Source organism: Idiotropiscis lumnitzeri, chromosome 10 (assembly GCF_059441095.1).
Source record: "Idiotropiscis lumnitzeri isolate Australia: NSW breed Sydney's pygmy pipehorse chromosome 10, RoL_Ilum_1.0, whole genome shotgun sequence".
Lineage (NCBI taxonomy): Eukaryota > Metazoa > Chordata > Actinopteri > Syngnathiformes > Syngnathidae > Idiotropiscis > Idiotropiscis lumnitzeri.
Genome location: NC_142400.1, coordinates 3,616,980 through 3,644,673, shown reverse-complemented (window position 1 = coordinate 3,644,673; position 27,694 = coordinate 3,616,980). Strand labels below are relative to the sequence as shown.

The 27,694-nt window shown below is 39.3% G+C and overlaps 1 protein-coding gene across 2 annotated transcripts in view; it reads left to right on the top strand.

Annotated features, from left to right (window-relative positions):
• LOC148328648 (mannosyl-oligosaccharide 1,2-alpha-mannosidase IA) overlaps positions 1-27,014 on the top strand; it is a 107,903-nt gene extending 80,889 nt beyond the window's left edge. Inside the window, exons 5-12 of one of the 2 annotated variants that reach the window (XM_088306654.1) lie at positions 14,976-15,070; positions 16,898-17,021; positions 17,307-17,400; positions 18,947-19,062; positions 22,034-22,253; positions 23,559-23,731; positions 24,954-25,069; positions 25,986-27,014. In XM_088306654.1, the coding sequence (XP_088162780.1) occupies positions 14,976-15,070; positions 16,898-17,021; positions 17,307-17,400; positions 18,947-19,062; positions 22,034-22,253; positions 23,559-23,731; positions 24,954-25,069; positions 25,986-26,136 (1,089 nt within the window). In that variant the 3' untranslated portion in view covers positions 26,137-27,014. Of the gene's footprint in view, positions 1-14,975; positions 15,071-16,894; positions 17,022-17,306; positions 17,401-18,946; positions 19,063-22,033; positions 22,254-23,558; positions 23,732-24,953; positions 25,070-25,985 lie in introns of both variants that reach the window. The other variant, XM_088306653.1, reaches the window with a different exon arrangement.
• Positions 27,015-27,694: the final 680 nt, after the last annotated feature.

The following is a 27,694-nucleotide window of genomic DNA, read 5'->3' as shown; positions in this document are numbered from 1 at the left end:
GATTTCATATCTTGAAACCTTTTTGCGATCTCGCGCACATAAAACGAAATGAAAAAAGAAGTTGGCCTTGGCAGCACATAATGGACATAACGTCTGCCGAGTTGCTTTTCATCTGGTCCAATTCTCACTCGCTGAGACGCTCATTAGCCATTCTCTCTCTCGATGCACGTTTGTCTTTGTCTTTCAGCCTCTCCCTCTGCGCCCAGTCCCTCTTTTCCATCCCGCTCTGTTTGTCTGTCTGTCTAGCTAGCTGGCTAGCTAGCCACATCTCAAGATTTAGCGATTGAGAGCAATTCAATTGATATCATTAATGAAATTATTTGTTATATTGCACTGGAGAGGGGGAGCTCTCCAATCTCGTACGCTGAGTACAATGACAATAGAAGGCCATTCTGATTCGGATTTCAAATAGTCTCTTGACTACAGAGAGATAATGCTTATCAATCTGCCATAGCGCTTCCTGTACTTAAATTGCGATTTTGTTCGCTGTGAGCATCGCAACTTTTTTTAGCCCGTTAGTTTCAAATAGTATTGGTAAAATCCTTAATGCTCTGCCTCAGCACTCCGCTATTCAGGTTACTATCCTGATTTAACGTTGGCATTTAATCGATCCTACTTGACGATAGGGCATTACGTGAAATCTTTGAAGTTTTATTTTACCCGTGTTGCTATCTTGCTTTGAAATAACAATGGAAACGTTGAGTCAAGCTGGATTGATCTTTCATTCTGGTTGTAACGAGGTCTACTCCGATTGGCGAATATCAGAATTGCGTTGGAACATCAAGGTAGCGGCATAATTGAGTGTGTCTTATTTTACCAAGCTACTGCGCCCATTAACTAACCGTGTAAATAGCAGGTTAGCTCACTGGAGCTGATCAATTGGAATAAATAATGAATGAACGCCGTTCAATTATTCACCATGCTAGCTCGTGTCAAAGTCTTTGCGGAACGGCAAAGCTAGATACAGTACCGTCGTGTTAAAAACAAACACATTAGCACAATTCCCGAGCGGCCGTGACTGCGCTGATTGATTGATCGGAGCCGTCATATTCGGCATAGGGCAATTAGCTAATGGGCTTCAGTGGGAACACCAGTGTCCCCTTTGGAGGTGACAATCAGGAAGGATGAATGGATGTCAGGGCGAAGGGGGTGTTCACGGAGCGCCAATTGGCCAACAAATAGCCTCTCGTGTCAATGCTAACGTAGCATCACGAGTGCAGACTATCACTGCAGCTCAGATGTCCTTCAGGATGGCAATCAGATATTCCAAACTTTTCCTTGATAATTCTTCGCACGCTCTAAAAAATAATTGCACTATTCAGTGTGGATGTTTTGGGCAGCTTTTGTGGAAGGCAATCAAAAGCAGCATTCAGAGTTTAGCCACGGCTAAGCTAACATGAGCATGTGTGCGTTTTCCCCGCAGATTAGTCAGTGAGATCTTTTTTTTTACCATTGACCAGCTACTTTGGGTACTGATAAAAAAAAACAGCTACGTATTGCTCAATTGGCCACTTGTTTGATTGGTCACTTGTTGCTAGGCAGAATTCACAAGACTCAATTTTACCCGCCGCATTCAACAATCAATGACAATACAATTCTGAGGCTCTTGCATTTTCCTTTCTCCCATTCTCGCTTGGACTTTGAAGGTCACACTTTACCAATCAAAGCTTCCATTTTAATGAAGCACGTATATATTGTATATATGTTGTTATTAATCTCGACACTTTTGTCTTGAAAATTAACTTTTGTTGGCGACACTCTCTAAGCGAGGCCCGGGGTCTCTCGTGGCCCATTAAAAAAAAAAAAAGCCTTCATAGAGGAAACACTCAAGGGCCTTTTTTTTTTTTTTTTTTTTTTTCTTCATAGAAGGCTTGCGTCTTTTGAATGTTAAATTCAGTATTATAATTGTTTTAAATCAGCTCGTATGAAGGTCGTCCTTTCATGAAACCATCCTCTGGGATTAGCGATGAGATTATACACAGATGGTTATTAATTTGTCGGTTCATTGATTTTTACGAGTGGTTAATTTTGTAGGCATGTTTACATTTAGTAGGGCACGCGGGCCACCAAATTTGGCTCATTTACACCGGCGGGAATGCTTAAAGAATTCAGCGCTTGAAGCTAGATTTATTTCTCAACATCACATTGGGTAGAAATTTTTATAATGAGAAGACCCACCAAGAAAAAGTTTCAAGAAGCAATGTCAGAAAAAAGCACGGGTGTGTTTGCCATTTTGTCTTGAAGTGGTCATTTTTGGACATTTCAAGGTCTGCTTCAAATTGAGAAATGTTTTCCCGTTGCTACTAAATTGCAATATTTATCACCCTAATTTTATTTTATGAGGAAGAAACGCGCCAATAGATCGACACTACTTTGTCAAAGTCAGTTTGTCTGAGCTACATGAATTTTGGTAGACATGTTTTTCATGCTCAAAAATGCAACACAAAGTCATTTCGGTTTGAAGCAATCCTGTTTGGGAAATTTTAATAATGATAATAATGCAGTCAAAATTAAATTATTCGTCCTTGTGTGTGGCAAAGTTGGATGACATCCCATCGAGCAACTTTAAAGCCATTTGTCTTCCCGTCTTACCGGAGACTTTGGAGCAGCATGCACGCTTGCTGGCGCACAAAATAAAATATCCGCGCACCACCACGCTGCGCTTTCTAATTGCAGCCAAGTTGCGGCGCGCAAATGTTCTTTTTCCAAGCAATTTTCAGCTTCACAGCGACAGGAACCCCCCCCCGGCCCCCAACTCTCGCAGTCGCGATGGCAGCAAGCTGGAATGGCGCGCTCTGATTTCCTCTCGTAGAACACGGGAATGGGGATGCCTTGTGCAAGCGATTTAATAGGGCGTCAAATAGCCTGTCAAAAGCAGGTTGGAGGCCTCCTTTTTCAACTGCTGCCTCGATGCTTGCTGCACCAAAGTTCCCACAGCCTGAAAACTCTTCTCCATGATCTGGACTTTATCTTTTAAAAAAAAAAAAGATCGCAACAATTGCTCAGTAATCATGTCTCAATGTAAACACCGTTTAGATATCGACTTGGACGGGGTTTCGATTCAAATTTCCAAAATCGATTAGGTAAAAAAGGGGGCTCGATTCGATTTGATTTTTAATTCACATTTGATTTTTGATTCAATCGAGGATTTCACGCTGTACCAACTTGACTTTGGTATCAAAGGCATCATTTTTTAAACCCAGCCCTAATATCTGCACAATTTCAACAAATACCTTTTAATAAGAAATTGGCATCTCCATTAATTGTTGCCGCAATGCACCCCACTGGCCGATTCGATCGCTACTCCGGCTATTTTTTATTTCTTTTTTTGACACGTTCTCTTTAACTGCTGCTATTTCACTGTATTATTTCTAGACGCAAGTGTTCCTGTTCATTTTCTTTGAGTTGGCCAATTGTTGTGTGTGCGTAATGTTAAATAAGCAGCGTGAAGTTTGGTCGATGGTATTTTTGTTTGCTAAATTGAAGCCGTTTACCCGTCAAGCCACATTTGAAAGGCTCTCTTTTCATACCTGTGGAGAAAATGTTGCTTTCACTGCTCGCATAAAGGTGAATATGATCTTGACAAAGAGGATTTTGTGTTCACACGACCGGGGAGTGAAGCCGTCAATTTTTTTTTTTTTTTTTTTTTTGACATGGCCAGAAATAGGATTACGCTGCATTCTGACATTTTGAGGTGAACGCAAGAGGGGAAGTGTGATATGTGGGTTAATATGCGCACACGCTTAAAGCGCACACTCCTTGGCCCTGCTCCCAACTGGGTGAAGCGTGTATTAAGTTGGGTATTAACTCAGCTGAAAAAAAAGGGGGGGGTTCATATTTGCAGGAGGGCGCTTTATCAGCGAGAACAGCTTCAGCTTAGGTGCTCCTCGACACCTCTTTATGACGGCAAGGCGTGTGAGGCCTTGGCGCAATGGTGGAGATATTTTTTAAAACTGCGTGCATGAAATACCAATCACCGATTTGAAATTCTCAACGTGGCCACAAATGTTTTGCAAAAGGGGTGCGTGTGACCCTGGGGAACTTGCTTCTTTTTTTTCTCCGTCGAACGACAATAAAGTGTAATTGCTCATCCACTCCAGTAGTTGGCAGTGGCGCTCTCCTTGCCCATTGTGCGCAGCAAGTATTCACTCTAGTCCTCCATTTTGGTTTTAAGTGACTCTTGAGCAAAAGCCCCAATCAGAAGCAGTTATTCAAACACATTAGTGTTAATTTGTCAATTAATTTTTCTTTCTCCGCCAACGTGGGCGACAAAAGTTTGACGATCGTTTCGAGGATTCTAACTGAAAACGCGTGCGCGGGGGCCTGATGATCGGCGCTTTCCGCTTTTAATTCTGATTGCATCGTTTTAACGGCGCACAAGAGGAAGTGTTTGTGCGGTTTTCTTCACTCGGCGGAACGCTCGTGACCATAAACTGAATGGAAGGTCCACCGCGTTTGTCGGGAGGACCGAGAAACGAAGGCAATCGTCTGTAATCTTCTCTCTTCCTTCGAGTCCTTCCATTTCTCCGTGGAGCCATTCAAGAGAGTCACTTCCTGCGAGACGGATACAAAGAGTGTTTACTAGCTGCTCGTCGGAAATAAAAAAAATGTGACTATGATGAGGTCATCAACCTGTAATTGCATCCCAGGAGTTGTGATGTTCCGCCTGGCATCCTCCTCCAGAACTCGTCGATTCTCCAATGGCCAATTCCGACGGCGTTCCCGCTTCCTCTTCGGTTTATTCTGCCGGCGATTCCTCCTCCATCCCGCAAAGTGTTCATTCCGGCCAATTCCACGGAACGCAGCGTTCCATTACAGACCAGGATTGAAGCATTGAACACATGGTGACCTCTCATCCGGTCACTGTTCCCTTTTTTTTTTTTTTTGTCTTGAAAGTTTTGTATTCTGTACAATCACTGCTCGCTCCTAATCAGAGCCGGATGCTAATTTCCCGCCTTGACGAACCCGTCTCACTTTGATTTCAGCTCCGTGATTACATTGATCACATTAACCCGTCTCAAAGTCGGGAGTTGGGGGATGGGAGGGGGTGAAAAAAAAAAAAAACAAGGCTTGATTATCTGTTTTTCCTGTCAGACATATATGAGGGGAAAATGCCCCCCTCGGCTTCAAAGTGAGTGTGTGGTTGCCGGATGCAGGCCGGCCAAGGCGAGTGACTGGCAAGCGCGCTGGCAAATTAGGACTGGAAATGACTTTGTTGTGCTGCCAAAGTGCGTTTCAGCGCCGTCAATCAGCGACTTAACACAGAAGAACACAACCGAAGTGCTTCATGATGGATTTTATGGCTTGATTAACAATGGTTTGTTTCTTCCAACGCTATAATCATGCAAGGAAGCAGCATGTGGGTTGGACCTGATCTAATTCCACCAACAGCCTGACAGAATGACGCATAAAATTAGGTGTTAGTTGAAACGCTGCTATGACATCACAACTACACTGGGACGACACACCATAGTATTATAGTGTTACACTACTTAACTTATTTACTGCCATTGACGGCTAAAGATGTCAAAGATCCTTTTTTTTTTTTTTTTTTTTACTCGGCTGGTGGTGAATGAGTTCATTTAAGCAAAAAATCTTTGCCAGGACAACAAAAAAAATGTATTTGGCAAGGTCGTTCGGGAGACTTTTTCCAAGTATAATTGACTAGTCCACCTGGTGACAAACTGTCTCGCGGTCAATTTACATTTTTTTAAATTCAATGAAGATTCTCAAAAATCTTCAAAATGTGGACAGCATGCAATATCCTCATCAAGTTCCCGAATTGGCAAAAAAGAAAAAGATTTTTAAGTGAGCGTAGTATTGGCAGTAAAAAATGCAATGCCATCTATTGGTGAATGGTGCTATTACAACTTAAAACTGCAGCTGATGTTTATTCACAATTTGTCACAGTTGAATTTACATATTTTAAAAAAAAAAAATTGTCTCAATTTTTTTCTTTTCAATATGTTCTAATATTTTTCTCACTGTCTTTACAAAAAAAAAAAAAAACGTATTCTGAATGTTTATCTGTGTTTTGAGCATTTGTATAGAAAAATAATCATCGCAAAAATGTATCAAGGGGCCACTCAAAGTGTGGTCACGGGCCGCATATGGCCTGCATGACATTTTGTGCATCCTGTTATAACGAACATGTTCACTCAATTTCTTTCCTACCGTCAAAAACTGTTGTGGGGTGCAGAAAGCAAATCTCCCTTAAGTGACTTTGTCCTGCTGGTGTCACCAAAGTGGACATTGACTTTAACACAAGACGACCCCACTCTGCTTTTCCCAACTGCACTGGAGGTGCGAGGTTGACTGTTATTCAGTGTGACACAACCTGAGATGTGGCCCCCCCCCAAAGTCGTCCGAGGACGTCTGAAAACATTAGCTGATGTCACTCTCCAGCCGACTTGGATCGGCGCTAATAACAAGGTGACTTTCTCGACATGTACGGTTAAGTTGCACTACTTTCTTTAAATAGGAACGTTTATAGCCCACGAGTGTCTTTTAAGTTCACCTTTTTAATTTACATTTTTGTCGTGTTCTTTACACGTGCTTGCTCTGCACATGAGATAAAAAAAAAAAAAACTGTTATATATGACTATATATATTTTTAACTTTTTTTTCAGGGTCTTATTTTGTTGTACAGTTATTGTTTAGTACATTATAAATTCAAACAAAATATTTCATGTTTCAAATAGAAATAAATTGGAGACGCATGTTATTTTATATATTTTTTTTATCATTTAGTTTATTTAAATGTATTTTTATTAAATTTATTTCATTAACTTTTTTAATCTCTTTTGCACCATACTGCTTTAGTTTTTTTTGTTTTTTTTTCTAAATGAAGAAATTTAAATTTGGAAACGCCTGCTTTGTCGGGATATGTTGTAACAAATGTTTTTTTCAATTTAAATGTATTCCAAATTCAATAAATTTTTGTTGCTTAGTGCTTTTTGGCAATGCAGGAAAAAAAAATTTTACGTATAACTTGCATCTGATTCATTTTCCGATTTTTTTTTTTTTTAATACCAACAAAATACAATATGCCACAAAATATTTTTGTGATTTTTTTTATTTTTTTTTTCCCCCCTCAGAATTGGATGTTGATGCTCTCTGTATCACATTTGTTTACTTTGGTGTTTTCGTGTTGACACTTGTGTAAACGTCAGATTTGGGCATTAATTCCAAATTCGGCTTTAAGATGTCAATGTCAATCCAACTTTTAAATTCTCACCACATGCTTCAAAATATATCATTTATTGCACGGGACTGCCAAAAGTGATAAATGGGTTCTACATCGGAGGCGGCACCAATGTCACTCATGTTTGTCTTTCTGGACAGTTTCTCTGCACCAAGCCTTTCTGCACCACCCTCCCAAAAACTCCCTCACCGCTGTGAAAACAGATGGAGACACATCAAAAGTGTTGCAATTGACGCCTCAGACCGCTTAAATCTTCCATCTCCGTGGAATTGGATGCACATGCCTGAGCTCCATTTCATTTCCTCCTGTTAGCCGCGACCGAATGTCGACATCCCAAAATAAACTCGTAGCGAGATGCTGAAGTTGTGATGTTACATCGCACAACTCTGTGATGGAGTTTAATGGGAATCAAACAGTTTGTCCTCCGGTCACTGGTTGGATTTTTATTTATTTATTTTTTTTTAAAAACCAGTCAATCTGAAAATATTGCTATTGATAATAACGCACAATTCAGCAGGCTACATTCCACCAGCAAAGAACCAATTTCCTTTACACAGGAAAAAGAACACGTGATGCTATGATGTGTTTCGTTCCATAAGTTCTTCTCCATTATTTTCTGTCACGCCCCCCCTTGCAAGATGAAAAAATTCGCGCCCCCCTCACCACCCACTCTCCGCCGCAACTATAAATAATAGCATTTCCGTTGCAAAACAAACCGACAACGTAGAGTTAATACTGCCCACAATGGGCAACGTGAGCGCCACTGCCAACTACTGGAGTGGATGTGCAATTACACTTCATTGTCGTACGACGGAAAATAAGAACGTTCCCCAGAGTCACACAGCATAGTTCAGCATTGTGTTGGGTATCGGGCGAGGACAGGGGTGGGCAAACTTTTTGATTGGTGGGCCACAATGGCTTCTGAAATTTGGCAGAGTGTTTCGGTAACCTCACCTCATCAGAGAAAAAAAAATAATAATAATTTGAAATGAACGTTTGACACACTAGTGTATTTAGAAAATAAAACATTAACAAGGTTTATTCATTTCATTTTTTTCAAGTTCGGCGGGCCAGATTAGAAAGTTTAATGAGCCGCATGTGGCCCCCGGGCCGTAGTTTGCTCACGCCTGTGCTACAAGATGGGTCCAGGGGGATTATAATTAAGTTTCGAGGGCGTTGTGTTTTTGACAACACCGAGCACGACATTTTTTTTAACCGGTCGTCCGTGACTTTTATGCACAAACTTCCTTTTTCCGTCTTGGCGAGCAGCTCGCTTTAATTAGCATAAAAAAAAAAAAGGAGACAAGGCCCATGCAATATCGATGAGCGCTGACATTCGAGGCGAGGCTGAGGATCCCTTCAGAGGACCCCTTAGGCCTCCCCCCTCCGCGCCCCTCCGTCCTTCGAGGCTTCGCTGGGAATATCGGACGCCATTACTCACTATCTCGTCGAAATATTCCGCCTCGTCGTCCTCAGCCTCCGGGACGTCGGGTCGTCTTCGGATAAGTCGCACATCTTAGTGCTCGTCTCGTGTAGAATCGTGTCCGAATGATTCATGGTCGTTGACGTCGCCTCTGATGCCAGTGGCTGTGTATTTCTACTGGTGCTGATGTCATAGGTCTTTGCACCATTACATAATCTTGTTCATTTTTCTTCAACATACTGATGTCACGTTTCAATATGAAAACCCTGGGGAAGAAAAAAACAAACAAACAGAAAAAGCTTAGGTCTGTTTGCGAGGAATGACCTCCGGCTGGTGGCCTCGGGTTGAATTAATTTTAGGTGACAAGGCGGATGCCTTGAAAGCCTCCCTGTGTTCAGGCAGCACCTCTGCGGGTGCACAGTCCATACCACGACGAGCACGCATGCTTTGCGAATGACAGCCCCCTTAATTTACTCAATCCTAAAGACATTATTTATGCAGTTTAAGAAAGCAGAAATTCAATCCCAGGTGCAATTTTTTTTTCTCAAAGTCGGGTCTCAAAACAACGATTGTCTTTGCAGCTCAATTGTTGGCGCGGGAGGGCCGGGAGAATGTCACCCCGACCTCTCCCGCTGAGAAAATGTGCGGAATCACGAGATGTTCAACCCCGACCCATGACAGACGGGGTGGGTTTCCGCAGCTTCCCATTTGGGATCCATGGCAACAGTGTGCAACTGGAGGTCAGGGACCAATCAGATGAGAGAATGACATTGTCATGTCGGTCGGTACGGGACCGTTACTCGCTCCTCCGATGGAGGATGGAGGCGAGCGCCATATGCTTCTTGTCCTATGAGGCGCAGTGAAGAGAGAAATTCTGATTTACGTTTTTCCTCGTCCACGAGGGATTCGTTTGCGGCGCGGAAAGCTGACGAATCGAAATTCTGGGTTGGTCTCAAGGAGAGTCAACATTGTCTGTAAATGCATTGGAGTGGAATTCTCGTTTTTGAAGGGGTCCAGTTGTTGCGTTATGACACCTACGGCTTCACGGAGGGGGGGGGGACAAATAAGACACAAAGACAAATGTGTGTGTGTGTGTGTGTGGGCGTGTGTGTGGTGATTGTGGTAAAAGATGACAGTTCACGGGGTGATTGACAAGCGTCATAAAAAAAAATAAAAGAAATAAAAAGACCCTGACATTCGACTCAAGCCGTGCGACTGGTTTCTTAGTTTTATATCAGGAAATATAAATTATTTAAATTATTTTTTTTTTTTACCACCAAAAGCCCTTTGTCAGCCTTCTTTATGCAGTGTTGTCGTTTTGAAATGTCGCAAAAGCAAAAAAAAAAAAAGTCACTGTTAATGCTTAACAGGTTTCTTTTCACAATAAAATTAATTAATTAAAAAAATATATATCCGAAAATAAAAGTAGCTAGCAAGAGGTGAGTCCGGTGCTTCCATCGTCACGGGACACAATTTTGTGGGTCTTGGAAAATATGGGGACTTCCGCTTTAAAAAACGTCCTGAAAAAGTTACGAATTTTGTGGCGCTTTTTTTTTTGTTTGTTTGAATTCCTTCCTTACTTGGACGCCGATGCAGATCAGGTCGCGCCGCAGATTGGGTCGCGACACTGATTACCACTCCTCAAACGATCGAAACAAACATAACCAAGTGTCAAAACTAAACAGGAACGTGGGACCCAAGTTGCAACAAAATGAAACAATGAATGCCGACTGAGCTCGCGAAATCCTTGTGCCTTGCTGGAGGTAATTGGCTTTTATACCGCAGGCTATAAAGCAATAATGATCACTCTCAGTGTTATTGGCGCTCCACATTACGCACACATACTGTATAATAGCAATCTAACGATCTGCAATATGTGCCTTAATTGTTTCCAAACAACAAAGTCATTGCTCTTATTGGGTGATCAACACGCGAGCGAGCTTTCAAGGCCACAAAATGGCGCTAACGCGTTCCCATTTAGCGACGGGCCGCGGAGGAAGAGAGCTCGCCGTCGCCGCTCGTTTGTTTTCCAAATTGGGCTTTGGTGGCTTCTTCTTCTTCTTCGTCTTCTGTTTTACCGCCCGGCCCCCAACCATCTCTAATTTAGTGTATCTGCTTTAGCGCGCTCTCCAGCGAGGCTGCGCTGCATAAATTATGCAGAGTATTCCTTATTTAATTTTTTTTTTTTTTTTTTTTTTTTTTCCAAAGCACGAGGCTCAGGCGGCTGACGTGAGAACTTCATTAGTGGACTGAAATGCGCGTCAGCAACGGCAACTCGCTAAAACATTAACGCAGATGATTTTTAAAGGGCAAAATAAATAATGAAAATGTGGATGGCCGAGTGGTCTAAGGCGCCGCGTTTCGTTCCCAGTCTCCCCAGGAGGCCTGGGTTCGAATCTCGAATTTCCCCATTGTGGGACTAATAAAGGCAATATTATTATTATTATTATTATTATAAAAAAATATATATAAATTCATCAAAGTGATAGGAGAATTGTAAAAATACTAAATTATTTTAAATTACATTTCAATGAATTTGAATTTACTTGGAATAGTGAATTAAATATAACTAAAATCAAATACAAAGGTAATTTATAATTACTATTTACATCTTACATTTTTTGAAGTTATCAATTTACATATTTATACTTCTTTTTTATTTTATAATTTTATTTGATTCTGTATAGTGTTCTTGTTAATTTAAACTTATTTTTTCTAGTTTTTTTATAACTTTTTCTTTTTTACTTCTTTTATAATAAATAAGTACATGTAAAAAATGCATGAATTTCATCATTTTTTGTTTTATTTTATAAGTGTTTTCTTTGATTGATTTCTTCGCTCATTGTATTTTTTTTAAAAGAATACCTTCAATTTAAAATGTAAGAACTGTGCTTGTTTTATTTCTTATTCATTTTTAGATGTCATTCCCTATTTTTATTCTTCTTCTTAAATTAATAATTTAATAAAAATGAATTTTGAAACGAAGGCCAGGCTTTACGTTCGATGTAATCCATTTAAGTACTTTTTTTTCAATTAATCAATGAATCGGGTAAAAAAAAAAAAACATTTTCAAACCATTCAAAAACATGACATTTGGACAATTTTAAAACGAGAGATATAAACGATTAATCAATTACATAATAGCGATTGAGTAATTTGTCACTTGTTACTAGGCGGAATTTGTAGTGCACAACTCCTGCTTGCAACAGCCCAATCCAGAAAAAACACCAAATAGTTACAGCATCATGCAAATTATTTTCCATGCTTCTGCCTTTCAGCTGACTTCAATCACTTTAGAGATTGTTCTTGAAGAAGTGACCTAAAAGGCACACATGAGGAGTCTGTAGAGGACAGATAGCAACCGTGGTGGCGGGGATGGGATGGGGGGGGGGCGGTTTAAAGGTGGTCTGTCCCAGACAGTCGAAATTGGAATTATTTATCTGGGTCCCCCCCCCTCCCCATTCAACCACTGACATCAGACAAGGCTTTAAATGTCATCCACTCTATTTTCAAATCGAAAGTTATTTTTGAGCACACAGGCGTCATTCAAGTCACAAGACACACACACACGGACACGCGCACACACTGCACAAAGCGCAGCCAGTTGAATGTCAAGTGACCACTGCCGCAAGGGTTCTATTTAATTTCATTGTCGTGTATTTAGGAGCTATTTTATTTACTTAGATTAACTATACGATTTACTCGTGTTTTTCTTTTATATTTTTACTTATTTTATTTTTAGGTATTTTTATTTTTTGTAGTTGTTTGTACCTTATATTTTTCAATACAATTTTACTCAGAAAAGCTGCACTTATAGTTTTATGCAGAGATAATTTTTTTATGATTACTACACAGTGCTCCTTCATTTTTTTAACAAAAATCCTTCAAAAATAATATATTTTTTTAAGATATGGTAACACAAATATATGATTTTTAATTGTACAGATGCCATGTAATTTAAAGAAAAACAATATTTTAACAGAATGCTGATCATGCATTTTTAACCAAGAATATGGAAGAAATTTGCTATTGTAAATTTCCTATAAAAATGGATTGTTTTATTCAGAAAATTTGGAAGAAAAGAAAATCACACTAGAATTGCATTTACAGACCCACTCTGAATTTCTTTTATTTTTTTTTTTTTTTTAGAGATCCTGAAAAAAGATACCAAATAACTACACGGGATCCTGCATAATTGAAAAAACAGAAGCCTCGGCCATTACAAAAAAGAAAAAAAATTAAACAAACCGATTTTATCTTTTAAGTTACTGCGGTCATCTTTTTACACTTGATGACTTAAAACATTTAAAAGCCTTTTTTTTTTTTAAATCCTCCATAAATGTACAAGACTACACAAGATCTTGTCACAACACGAAAATAGCGCATAAAAACAAAATGGCGGAAGCAGTGAAGTCAGCGCAGACAAGCATGAAGGCAGATGTATTTCTTGTTTCGATCAGGTCATGTTAAATAAAACGTAACTGATTAGCGTAACTGCATTGGCTTTGATTCATAATGTAAATATTCATATTTTTACTAATTCACGTAGTTACAGCAAGAAGTTTGTATTGATTGCAGCATTGTTTCTTCTGAGAATGCCTTCCATACCAGTCAAATTGTGTGAAATCCTTGATTGACCCAAAAATCAAATTGATTTTGGAAATTTGATTCAATACCCAGCCCTATATTTTTTTGGTGTTGGTTTCTTGATAATAACCAACAGTGAAAGTGTCCTAAAGGATCCTTGCTGGTCCGAGGCCTTTCTTGTGTTTTCCTTCCACGTGCCAGAGGCGAGGCAAGGCGAGTTCAAGGAGACAAGGCGCGTTTTTGCAGCTAAGTTCAAGTGGCAGCCCGAATCTGCTTTCCCGCCGTCTTCCTCGGGTGGTTTCTCCAACGCTGATGGAAAAAGACGTTTTGTGTCCCGCCGTGCGCCGGTCGCGCAGCAACCTGTCGGCCGTCTCGTCCCGTCAGCTGTCGCATCTTATAAAAGCGGGCAAACAAAAGTCAAGGATGACGATGATGACGACGATAGCGCTTCATCGCAGGAGGACGAGAAGTAGGCGGCGGGAGTTTAATTAACTTCGGGAATGGCGGACGAGGCCCACGGCGCCGTTCCCGAGCGCGGCCTTTAATTTAGCGCACCGGAATAAATGGGCGAGCAGATGCCAGCCGAGCGCTGCTCGTCTGTGATTAATCATGTCATCTCCAAACAAGCAAACTACCACCACTGACGGCCTTGTGCTATTTTTAGACACGCTGGATGTGTTGTTACCTCCACCAAGCAATTTTTGACCTTTACATGCATCTGCTGGTGTGTTTTCTTGCACACATCGTCGTCAACGAACATTTTTAACATTCGTGCATTGAAATCTTTTCATTTTTATTTTATTTTATTCATTTTTGATTGCTTGCAGAAACTAAAAATAAACACTTACGGAGATCCTTTGAAATTGAAAAATATGTTAGTTTTTGCACAGTATTCAGGAAAAAAATTAGGAAACAAATATGACACTGATATTCTGCTGTTTTGTTTTTCAGATTCTGAAAAATACTCAAAATTGGAGTTCCTGAAAATTTGCAAGAATAAAAGAAAAATTTTATTTTTGCAAAGATTCAGCAAATGTATTTATATATGTATATCTTTTTCTCAATGGAAAATAAATAAATTTGCTGAATGTAATAGATATATTCTATTTCTCAAAGAATCTTGTAAAAAAATATATCCTGAATTTTTTTTTTTAAATAAATAAATAAATAAAAAGGCAAAATGTAATAAAAAAAGACAAGCTAAAATTCTAAACAAATTGACCGAGACCTGTAAATTAAAAAAAAAAAGAAAAAAAAACATTTTTTTTTTACATCGATGTACCAAAAGAATTGTGGGAAAAAAATGTTTAATATTTATTAACGTAATAAACAAAAACGCAAAATGATATAAAGCTCCTAGAGCTGGGAGAATAAACACCTTTTTCAGACTTTTTGCAATCGCCTTTTTCTCCCCCTTCTGTGTTGTCATCTTGACCAACTTTTCCCAACTTTCCTTTTCTCCTGTCCACCGGATTGCCTTTGAGGCTTCTCTTCAATATCACACCTGACTCGCCTCTCTTTGGTTCCCGGACACTAAGCGCACAATTTGGTCATTGATGAGCCATTAGCTCGGCTTCGGACGCCGAGAGTAGAAAGAGCCAGAGTGGAAAGTGCTCTCTTAAAAGGCCGGCATCCGAAATTGACAATTTCGCTTGGAATGCTTGTTGGGTTCACTGTCAATGACGTTTTCATTTGGATCGTTCAGGAGGCAAAAACGTTACGTCCGAGTCACTTTTTTTTCCCCCTGTGGTTTTCTTGCAGCTGTTCAAGAATAAAGTGCTGGAGTTGGGCGCAAAGTTGCTCCCGGCCTTCAACACGCCGACGGGGATCCCGCGAGGTGTCATCAACCTGGGGAGGTGAGCATCAGCACCTGACCGACCGCAAAAATGGAGAACATTTTATTTATTTATTTATTTTTAAAGCTCAGATCTCGAGTACATACAGAGAAGAGATAGAAAACAAACAATCAGATAATTACTCTTCCCCACCTTAGCTTTGGGCAATTAAAAGCTGTCATTTGATGAATTGCAGATTTTTGTTTTTACCTGAACAAAAGACTCATTATTTTTTAACGAGTATTTTGTCCCTTTTCGAGTTGAATAAAAGTCTCTTGCCTCGAAGTAAAGGCAGAATATGACAAGAATGAAGTTTTATCTTTTAAATCTACTTGTTAAAATGTGGTCCTTGTGATCCTATGTTGTAATATGATGCAACTTTATTTAAAGGGCAAGTCAAGTCAAACATTTTATTTACAGTAAAATGTTCCATGTGCCCCTCACTCGTCGAAACGCGGCTTTGTGATTCTTATTGCGCTTGTGGAATATGAGCTACGTGGCAAAATACACCCAAGTTAACCATCAACTGAAAATGACATCATAGTGGCTAAAGGCTCATTTCACGATCGTCACGGCTCATCTGTTTTCTGGGCTTGGTCATGTGACGTTCGCAGGCTGAGCCTTCCGGCACTGAAGAAGTAGTGGTATAGTCACCTGACTTGGGCACAGGCAGTTTGGCTTCACTTGTCACAAATAAATAAATAAATAAATAAATATATACATATAATATATATATATACATACATATATATATATATATATATAAATAAATAAATAAATAAGCTGAGCCTCAAAAACTTTGTTTGCGCTGTAAAACACAAGCATACTGCCACCTAGTGGGCAATGGTGGAATTACACACCAAATTGTTTTTTTTTAAATTAAAATACAGTTCTGAGGTTGCAGGTTTGAATCTGGGCCTTCCTGTCTGTGGAGTTTGGATGTTCTCCCCAAGACTAGTAGTGCAAGAAATGTTAATTGAATGAATAATGACTTGTGTGTGCTTGTTTGTGAGTATGTGCCCTAAACAAAATGGATGGATGGAACATTTTGCCAGTTTGGAAATCATCATCAAAGGCTGAAATTGAGACCAAATATAAACATGGGAGCTTTTCTATTAATACACTTTTAAAAAGTGTTTGGCCCGCTTGCCATCTGATGTTGCAAAGTGAGTGTTTATGCAATTTCGATTAGGCGTTAATCCATGTGCGAAAACAAAAATGGCCCGAATAATATTTGCATGCATTAGAATGCACGGACTCGCCTGGACTGTTGATCTGTTGCGAAGCATTAACGTGTCCCGGCGAAGAGACGCCACGACAAACGCGGCTGTTTTGCTATTACTTTTGCTTCACACGTCGGCTGGGGAGCAACCGAGCGGGGTGGACAGATGCTGGCTCACGTCGTTAGCGTCTCCTGCACATCAGGAGGAGAAGGAGGAGGAGGAGGAGGCGGGATGTGGTCATGTGAGGTGAAGGAGTGACAAAATGAAGTGGATATTAAAATAAAAAAGGGAAATATTCTGCACATTGAAAGTGAATTTTTTTATTTTGGAGCAGTTAAAAAATAAAAAAATAAAAAATCAGAAACGAAGATCAATTATTTCAAAACTCTTCTTTTTACCATTAATGTGACCTCTAACCTGTACAACTTGTAAAAAAAAAAGTCCACATCCCTGTTGAAATTGTTGTATTTTTTTTTGGGGGGGGGGGACAGGTAATTAATTAATTATTTTATTTTTTTTATAAAAATCAGAAGAAAAAAAAAGACTTTTTGCTTTTCAAAGACTTTCGAGTATTTCATTTTTTTCGACGCTGCTTACTCTGTGTGTGTTTTGCGTTCTGTTGCAGTGGCAGCAGTTGGAGTTGGGGCTGGGCGTCGGCCGGGAGCAGCATCCTGGCCGAGTTCGGGACCCTCCACTTGGAGTTTGTTCACCTCAGCGAACTCTCCGGCGACCCCGTCTACACCGAGAAGGTACAACTGGTCAAATGCGACCGTACGATTTCGTCTACAAGCTTCAGATTTGTGATTCTCGATTGAGGAGCCGGGAAGATGCGGAGCTTCTAAGATGATTAATGTGGCCGATAGATTTAAGAAGTTATTTTCAACACTAGTTAATAATTTGTAAACCCTAACAAACCTCGTCAGGGGCTGACCAATAATATCGATTGTTTCAAAACTGAATATGTATGATTTTAACTCGTTGAAAATGACAACTTTAGAGACTTAATTGTTGATTTGTGGATTTTTTTTGTGCAGGTGATGAACATCAGGAAACTGCTGAATAAGATTGAGAAGCCTCAAGGCCTGTACCCCAACTTCCTGAGCCCGGTCAGCGGAAACTGGGTCCAACGTACGTCCAAAATGTCATACAAATTAGTATTTTTTTTATTTATTAATATTTTGCTGACATGTTCCGCGTTCTCACAATTTCATGATAAAATTTTGTCATCACCGGTTCACTTCTGTGGCGTCCTCACCAATAAAAAAAAAATCCTCGTGTCGTCATTGCATGCGGCAGGTGTCCCTAATAATTTGGGTGTTCTGCAATTCCTCTCGAGCGTCTCTCTGCGTCCACATTGAAATTCATAGCCGAATATTATTTCAGCGGGGGCGTGCACGCGACTCCCACACAATGTTCTCCCGACGCTGCTCGCTGCATTTGTCCTTGACGCGCGCGCACACACACACTCGCTCCTTTTTAGTGAGATAACGCCGACAACTAGCGACAATTAGCCCCTGTATTCATGCGGAATAGTTGGTTTTCAGCACTCCCTCCGTCGCCACCCTGATCATTTTCACGCCTTTTCTGGTAAATCGGAAAAGATCCAATTTTGCAAAGTAATTGAATTCATTATCATTTCAATAAGGCAAAAGCGGCAGGAGCTCTGCAGTCGCCTCTTTGATGCCGCCCGTTAATAAGCAGAGCAGTTGACGGACGGCTGAGCGGAGAGTGTTGATGCGTCGGTGAGGCGTGCGCGACGTCGTCTTCGCAAACGGAAATGCAATCACATGGGACATATCCAGAGTTAGCTTGACAAAATGTTTTTTTTTTTTTTTAAAGTGATGTCATCAAAGAAGTTTAGCTGGCAAAGTGGAAAAATGTGACGATAACCACAGAATAGGAATTCAGGAACACTGCGGTTTTGATTGATTGATGGATTTGAAAAGTCATCCCTCAAAGTCAGGATCACTTCATCAGATTTGGTGGGCATGTCTGTCATGAGCAGACCCACAAAAAAAAAGTCTCAAGAATCCAGACCCAAAAGAGACGGAGAAAATCCGCCATTTTGTTTTGAAGTGCGCCTTTTCGGGGTTGGCGTTTAAAGACAAACTTGTGAGTTTTTGGATGGTTCATTTCCTAAACCAGCTGAACTTAGTGACATGAAATCTGCTGGGCTTGTTTATAATGAGTAGGCCCACCAAAAAAAAAAACAAGACGTCTAAAAAGACTTGAAGGCGGACATTTTGGTCTAAAGCTGCCGTTTTGGTGGCATTTCGCCATTTTCAGAAGTCTTTTTAGAATTTTTGGATAGTCCCGCACCCAAAACCTGAGCAACATGAAATCTGGTGGACCAGCTTTGAGTAGACTCACAAAAACGTCTGCCATTTTGGTTTGAAATGGCCTTTGTGGGGGAATTTTTGTCATTTCCAGAAGTCTTCGAAGACAAAATTGGGCAACAAAAAATCTGGTGGGCATATTTATCATGAGTTTAAAAAAAAAAAATGTAACAAGATGGTTTTTTTGTTATTGTTTTTTTTTTATTTTTTATTTTTTAGGGGGGTATAATTCGGGCCCAAAGGCAGTTTCATCATTAATCGATTAAAAACAAGTCTCAAGAATCCATGCCCAAAAAGACACCATTATTTCAATTCGACTTATGAATTGTTCCTTCCAGATCACGTGTCCATCGGTGGGCTGGGCGACAGTTTCTACGAGTACCTCATCAAGTCGTACCTGATGTCGGACAAGACGGACGAGGATGCCAAGAAGATGTACTACAACGCTCTGGAGGTACGGACACCATCTTGTCAAAATATGTTAAATGCATAATGTATGTTTCCGTGCGTCCTTCGAACACGACCTCACCCTTGAGATTTTGGGATTGCTGCAAAATTTGCTCTAACGGAAGTTGACAGCTGTGAGGACGCTAAAATAGCAAGCTATTCGTTTTCGTCAGAGCTCAGCAGAGAAATGTATTGAGCAGTCATAAAGGTTTGCGTGATAAAAGTTATTTGATACCGGCAGACACATAAGTGCACTTCTCGAATTTGCTTTCCTTGCGTCGTCCGGCACACCTCACGAGTTTCGTCTGCCCCTCGGGCATCAGGATGCCAGGGGGCTTCTTGAAGTTTTCATTTGAATGTATAGCTCGCTCTGCGCCAATTTAGCATGTAATAAGGCATTTGACTGCGACATTTAAAAAATCCCGCCGCATGTTTAACTTTGCACCCGCGTAGCTTGACATTTAAGACTTTTGAAAGGTTTTATCGGATTGGTAATAAGTGCGACTTTAAAATGGGACTTCGGTTCAGACTCTTTACGGAATAAAGTGTGAATAGTGGGCAAGAAAAGAAAAATTATGAAGTAATCTTTGTAACGCACCTTTGTTTTTGTATCACGACGGGCAAAAAGTATCTTAATTTGAAAAGGGAACAGAATATGGAAAGTATACTTTTATTCTCGTCTGATTTTTTTTTTTTCACTAAAAATGTTGATTTTAATCTTGTAATTTATTTTGAGGATAAAAAATATACACTTATTTGCTGTAGACTTTTTTTTCTGATTCAATTCAATTAAAAAAAAAAACTTCAAAATATTATGGTTTTTTTTTAATACATTTTAGTCTTTTGACTTTTTTCCCCCCTCACAAAGTCCAACGATCATTTTTGAAAATTAAATGATATTCTCATTGAACATACACTCATTAAAAATGGAGCGATATTCTAAACATCAACATTTTACTGACGGTGAAGATTTCTTTCAGCATGACGCAGGTCAGGGATGAATATGTATGGGTTTTATTTATTCATTTATTTATTTATATTATATAGTTTTTTTTTATATTTTGTTTTATGTTTTAAAAACTAAAAATGAACTCATTCCACTGTTTTCTTACAAAAAATGCAACATTTACATTATAGTTCTATTATTATTATTATCATATATATATATATATATATATATTTATATATATAATGGGTATTTATTTATTTATTTATTAAAAATAAATCGTAAGTTATACATTATCTGCAAATCATTACATTTTGATCCTCCCCCTGAAGGTAAAAGATTTCTCTCCAAGCATTCCAGCTTTCTATTTTCATATTTTTTTCTATGACAAAAGAGTGAACTCAGTGTCGCGGGTTCAGATTTGTCTATTCAGTCTGACACTTTGAATTCTAAAAGAAAACAGAACTCCCTTATTCTCTCGACTCCAAATCCCTCCAAACCCTTGCATGCATACTCCATTTTTGATTTTCTTCAGCATGAGCGTGTGGATGCCTTGGATGTGGGCATCGAGACGCGTTCTGCCAAAGTGCCGCACTTGTTCCGCACATTCTCTTCAGATTGGTCTCGGGGGGGGCAGACAAAGACAGAAGGATGATGGCATTAAAAATAAAACTCCAAACGTATGTACATAGCTGCGGAGGCGCACATTCCCTCAGGCTGCAATTATAAGAATAAAAATCACAACATGAGCGGCCATTGAGAACGAGGGTCAAGCCAAAAGCGGAGGCGCTAATTACAGTCGGGACGGTTTACCCCCGTGATGTGATATTTAAACGGCTCGGGTCGAGTGTGTGCTTGTGTTTGCTATCGGATGAAAAAAAAAAAAAGCTGTGTGCGTGTGTTTACGGCGAGCTAGATCGAAGGTCCGAGTCTCAGCACAACTCATTAGGCGTGGCATTTAAATAAAAGTACGGCACTAATTAAAAGAGCGTGCGGAACGACAGCACACTTTTCCCCAATTATTCAAATCCCTGATTAGCTTTTCACAATATCATTAGAAAACACATTGCTTCATTTGGTCTTGTTGTATGAAGGCAGATGAGACGTGTTCATTTTCGAATCCGCACGTTTGCACTTTAATGGTGTGCACTGCTGACGTTATAATGCCCGATCGCAGGCCACAATATTAGGTACACTTGTCTTTTTATTGACTTTATATTACACTGGCAATGCATATAAAAAGGGAAAAAGTCCAAAGAGAGATTCAACTCTATTTTTATGGAAAATGAATTTTCTTTTTTTTAACTAATCTTTTTTTTTTTTTTTTTTTTTTTTTAAATCTGACTCACAAATTTATTTATTGGGAAAGTGCAACTTTTATAATAATCTAACTTTTTTTGAAAAACGTAAATTGTGCTAGCAACATTGGGAGAAATCTTAATTCTAAATCATTACAGATTTATTTCATTTTAAAAAAATCCTCATAAATTTTAAACGCTAATTTAAAAAAAAATTGTGTGGAAAATTCTGTAGCTTTTTTTTAATTCAATTATCATGATAAATTTTGTATATTTTTCTAATAAAACTTTTTTAAAAAAGTTCTTGAAATGTTAGATGAACAAATTGTTTTAATTCAATTCACATTTTTTTGGGTGCTCCAACCCCAAAAAGTTTTTTTTTTTAATTTTTATTTGAATTTGATATTTTTCTGGTAAACGTGTCATTTACCTTAAAAATGTAAATTAGAAAAAATATATATATTTCTTAATAGTGTTCGTTATTCACATTTTTTTTTTTATAAAATAAAATACTTTTTCACCTCCGGCAACTACAACTCAACTCAAAGTAAAAATTGATGAAATAATTAATAATTCATCAGAATCAAAATGTACAAATAAACATGATTGTACTTCCCAAACTCACATGTACTGTAAGCAGATTTTGATGTATATGTCAACATTCAAAAGTTGTGTTCGCAACTGATTACGTGACTGCCAAAAAGCTAATTAAGTGCACTGGAATTGTCCCGCAGGCCATCGAAAGCAACCTGGTGCAGAAGTCGCCCGGTGGGCTGACCTACATGGCCGAGTGGCGGGGGGGCATCCTGGACCACAAGATGGGCCACCTGGCCTGCTTCTCCGGCGGCATGATCGGCATCGGCGCGGACGACGGCGCCCCCGACAAGCGGCAGCACTACCTTGACCTGGCCGCCGAGGTCACACACACCTGCCACGAGAGCTACGATCGCTCGGGTAAGAAACGCGATTCTGCGGGGCGTCGCCGTTTAACGCTGTCAAATGCCCGCGCACAAACTCAATCGAAGTTGTGTTCCGTGAGCGTTACGTGAACGCTGCTCAAATACGAGCGTCCTTGGCATATATTGAGTTGAGTGGAATAATTCAAGTGTGCTTAAGTAACACTTGAGTGACTCAAATGAAAGGCTCCGCTCCAAACATCTTTTTAAAGAGCAAAAAACTCCATGTTGTGAGACTTTTATGGATGCCGTAAAATGAGCAAACATGGTCTTTATCGCCGTCGTTTGCGACAGCCAGATTGGGACACAATTTGACAGATAAAGACGGGCCTTTGTTTGCTTTCTTTTTTTTTTTCTTTTTTTTGGGGGGGGGATCGTCCTTGGGTTTGCTTGCTTCTTTTATCGTGCTTGGATCTTGGTCATTTTCTTTCCTCTTCTTTGCTTGAGCAACAATAACGTTTTTTGACTCAAGAGACTCTTGAATCAATAGGCACTGTAAAGTGAAGTCAGATTTGTTTTTTAATAGGTTCTACACGTTTGAAGAGAATTCTGGTGAAATCATATGAGGACTATGTTGTACTGAAATGTGCCATCACGAGTCTCGTGCGAAGTTGAGCCTAACTTGGAGCCTTAATGAAGTTTACTTCCTTTTGGTATTTTCGTGGATACAAAGGGGTGTGTGCGCCGTTGTGGGAGGTCGCACAGCCATCTTGTTTCCCAGCCAATGGATGCGACTCACCTCTTTTCCTTTAAATTCAGCGCAGTCAAGACAGATCGAGTCTCTGACATTGCGGAAGCAGAAATTCATCCGCTGGAGTACATGCAAATCAAAGCACGAAAAATACGTTAAATGCAAGTAGACCTCCCCGGTTGGCTGAAGGTGGCACGCGGAGACCGCCTTCTCCACTTCATCACTGCTTTAAAACGTAACGATTGGGTTCCCATTTGAATACGTTACGACAACAACGTGGAAAAGCTCGACAAAAGCCAAACCAAGTTGATTAATTCCAAAGAAACAACTAATTTTTATCCGTTATGCATCTTGATACATGAAACAATTTTTAAGATGTAACTGTCACTAACTCAATGTACAGTGGAACGCCACGCCATTTTCACAATTATGAAGCCTCGTTTTTATATTTGGCGATTTTTAAACTCAAATTTGGCTGGGTTTTGTAAGGTTTAATGATATTTCCAACTATTACGACCAAATAATTGGTCAAGCGTGAATCAAGGGAGCTTGCTCATTGAAATGGTGGATTCAATTACGCAAATGGCATGTTTTTTTTTTTTTTCCTTGCAGCTACCAAACTGGGACCCGAAGCGTTCCGCTTCGACAGCGGCGCCGAAGCCACGGCGACCCGGTTGAGCGACAGATACTACATCCTCAGACCTGAGGTCATCGAGAGCTACATGTACATGTGGAGGCTCACGCATGACCCCAAGTACAGGGAATGGGGCTGGGAAGCTGTGGAGGTAAAAACATGCAAAGGCAAAATATTGAATGAAATCGTTAACGTTGACATTTATTGAGATGTTTGCACTTGCAATTTTCAAAGAAAAGTTGGAACATTATGAGGAAAAAGTTGTATTTTTTTTCCCAGTAAGGAACAATTCCATAATGCTAACTAATGAGAAATTAAAAAAAAAAGTATTGTCACGTCTTATTTAATCCAATTAATGTTTTTTTTTGTTTTTTGTTTTTTTTATGGGGAAAAAGTCCAACTAGAAATAATACTTTGAGCAATTACATAAAATTGCAATAGTGATATAAGATAATATTAACCAAATATTAATGTGTTTTCCAAGACAAAAGTAACCACGATAAAGTTGTAATGCATTCAGAGGGGAAAAAATTATTCTGCAAGAATTTTGGAGGAAAAAAGTTCACCCCCCCCCACCCCCAAAATTGAGAATATTTTTAAAATAGACCTTACTAACTAACTCTTATAAAGTAATAATCTTGTGAAGGGAAAAAAGTCTTATATGAAAAAAAATATTTTGGGGAGAAAATTTGTCACCTTACAAAAAATAAATAAATAAATTCCAAATAGTAATAAAACCCGAAGATACAAATTGCAATCTTAAATGTATGAATTTGAATAGAATGAAATCGAACTGTTGAGAAAAGAATGGGGTTTTTTTTTTCCCCTCAATGAGACGTTTGTGTGTTTGCTCTGCCCCAAAATGGAACAATGTCCGGCCTCAAACTTTACTTCCTGTCTGTTATTTCTAACACCAAACACGTAAAAAGTAATCAACGCTTTTGTCATGTAACCGTGGGCTAAATGAACTCTTCACCTTTGGCGCTAAACTCTCTAATTGCCCTCTCCAAGTAGCACTCCACGCTATCATGCAGACTAAAGCCTGAGGTGACACTTGTTCGTGGCACGCTATTATTAATGTACATTAGCTGTCATCAAGAGCGGGGGGTTAGCGTGATGGATTTAGCTTTAATTTAGTCAAAAGCGCCAATCGGGCCTTTAATTAGCCAGCACAAAGGTTGAACACGGAGCATTAACATGTCAGGGTCTTGGCTAATTAGCGCGCGCGTTTCATCTCTTTGTAGCTAACGGCGCGCTAATCCGCTCGGCTAGCTCGGACACCCCCCATTAAGATTTCCATTGTGCGTGTTTTTCAGGTGTACTCGCGTAGTGTGAAAGGAAAATCTCGATGTTTGATCATGTCATATTTTCAGGCGCTGGAGAGGCACTGCCGAGTGGAGTCGGGCTTCTCTGGGATTCGCGACGTGTACACGTTGACCGACGGCCACGACAACATGCAGCAGAGCTTTTTCCTCTCTGAGACGCTCAAGTAATTTTGCTCATCTTGCTTTGTGGGGAAGGTGGATGGTTTCTAAAAAAACTAAAACTAAAGATTCTTACTATCTGTGTAAATAGCCTGCCGGAATAGTTAAAAAAAAAAAAACTTAAGCATTTGAAGTAAAATTTTAATCCCGTGAAATTAAGACACAATTTGGAGTTCAGGAAAAAAATATTTTATGATGTTACTGTTTTTTTTTTTTTTTTAAATCAAGGTTAATATAGTGAACAAAAACAAACGGAATAACCAAAGCTAAAATTGACTAACTTTTTTGTTAACTAAATTAACCAGGAGTAAATGCTTTTTAAAATGCAGAAACTAACTGAGACTACATCTTACGTTTATAAAACTAACTTTAGTTACAGTAAATATGTCGTCGTTTTTATTTGTAATCACTTAAAATCGTACGTAAGCTTTCGTGGTTTGTTTTAAACATTAATTTCGGAATAGCTGAACATCGAAGAAGAAGGAAGATCATACAGTAATTTGAGAATTTTAGTTTACTTTCTCTGTCGTTTTAGCAACCTTTTTTTTATCTTGCACTTGACAAAAGAAAACACAAAAACTAAGAAAAATGAAATGAGACATTTTAAAAAATAATAAATAAAAACTAAGAAAAACTAAAACCTGCTTTAAACACTAAAACTAATTGAATTGACAATTTAAAAAAAATCCAAATGAATTCGAAAACAACCACAATCAAAAATCTTCAACTATTATGAACTTGTTTTTTGTGCAGTGCAATGCAATCGAGGGCTATTTTTCTTAGTCGGTAACAGATTAATGGCATTCCCATTCAATTGAATGGGGAAAGTTGATGTGAGTTGTGAACATGGTTATGGAAGAAATAAAATTTCTACCACCATATTTAATAATGTGTATTCATGAGGAAACTTTTTGTCTTCAGGTATCTGTACCTGCTGTTCTCAGACGACGATCTCCTCCCCTCGGAGGACTGGGTGTTCAACACGGAGGCCCACCCGCTGCCCGTGGTGCGCAAAAGCTGCTTGCAGGACCCGTCGGCCGGCGCACAGGACAAGAAAAAGCTGTCTGGATGACCGCCGACGTTTGCGTCCATCTGACCACGCAGCTCCAACGGATGCGATCAAGTTCCTTTCCAGTAAAGGACGTGGTGTGTTTTTTTTCACGCTGTGATTGTATATTCTATCTTTTGAATTTCTTTATTTCGAGTGGACAATCAAGGCAAAACTTTTGTGGACACATTTTCTTTCCTCTGTGAGGAAAATCAGCTCCATACTGTCGGGGAAACCACTTTGTCATATTTTTTTTTTTTTTTTTAATTCTATCTCAAAGGAATGATTTCGCTTCGCTGACCAAAGGATTTTTTTCCCCATTCCTGCAGTCAAAATTAAGCATTGAAATGTACGGAGAGCTACAGAATATGCTGTTGATGTCATGTTTCTCGCTGAAACTTTCTTAAAAAAATGTCAGGAAAGTGTCTTATCCATCCTGGGACCATTGTAGGAAAAAAAAAAAGCTTTTTGTTGGGGGGGCGGGGCTTTTTTGGGAGTGCACATCCTTTCTGATAATGGATCCCAATCCCAAATGTGTTTTCCCTTTCCTGTTCCTTTTCCGTTTTTCCTACCAAAAGGGTTGTGTTGTTTTTATCAGCGCTGTATATAAAAAGAAAAAAAAAAGTTTCTTCCTTTATTTCTTTTGTGATCTATTTTCAGTTGATTTGCTTCCCTCAGGTGTTTCCGTAAGAAAAAGGAGTAAAACTAACTTTAAAAAAAGTCAACAACAAAAGTATTAAGATTTTAAGTCTACTTTTTTGCGGATGTTTGGATTCTTCTAATTACAACTTATTAATGTTTGGTTTAACTTTGGTTGTTGAGTATTTTCAAATACTGATTAAAAAAAATAAAGAGCTGTGCAACTTTGTACCTTTAAAAGAAGAAATGTGTTGTGTTGTTTTTGTGTTTACTTTTTAGCCACATGACTGATCTGATGACCTGATATATTTTAGAGCCACGCTGAAACGAATCACTGACCATGTCATTTTTTTAATATTTAAGGATTTTCAATACCATTTTCCCATGTTTTTATTTGCTGCAGCGAAAAAAATGATGTGTACACATTTGAAGGGTACAGGACTGTATATTGTATATTTTAAGCACATCTGAGTCTGATGTATTTCATAATGCGTGGATAACAAGCCTGTGATGTGCATCTTTATTTCTGCCTGCTATTGATAATTGTGCCTTTCGCATCCACTTAAGACTTGCAACGTGCATCCCATATGTCGTCGTCGTCGTCGTCGTCGTCGTCGGACTACGTGACAAGACCAGTGAGAGCAAAAATGAGGCATCAATAGCAAACGAGCCAAGACGCGAAGCGGCGAAGATTCGACAGCTCCATTTTCCTTCAACGTGACACCCACCGCGCGCCTTTACGCCAATCAAAGAAGCGCTTTTCAAAAAGCTCTCAGATGTATTCTGGGACGATGTACGGCAAACAAACAACACAACTGGAACGTCTCTTCTGTACTCCCGTAAACACATTTGTCATCATATGACATGAAAAGTTTTAAAGCCACTCACAACTCATCTAGTTTGACAAGTGACACTTTTTTTGTCGCATTGCATATTGTGCATT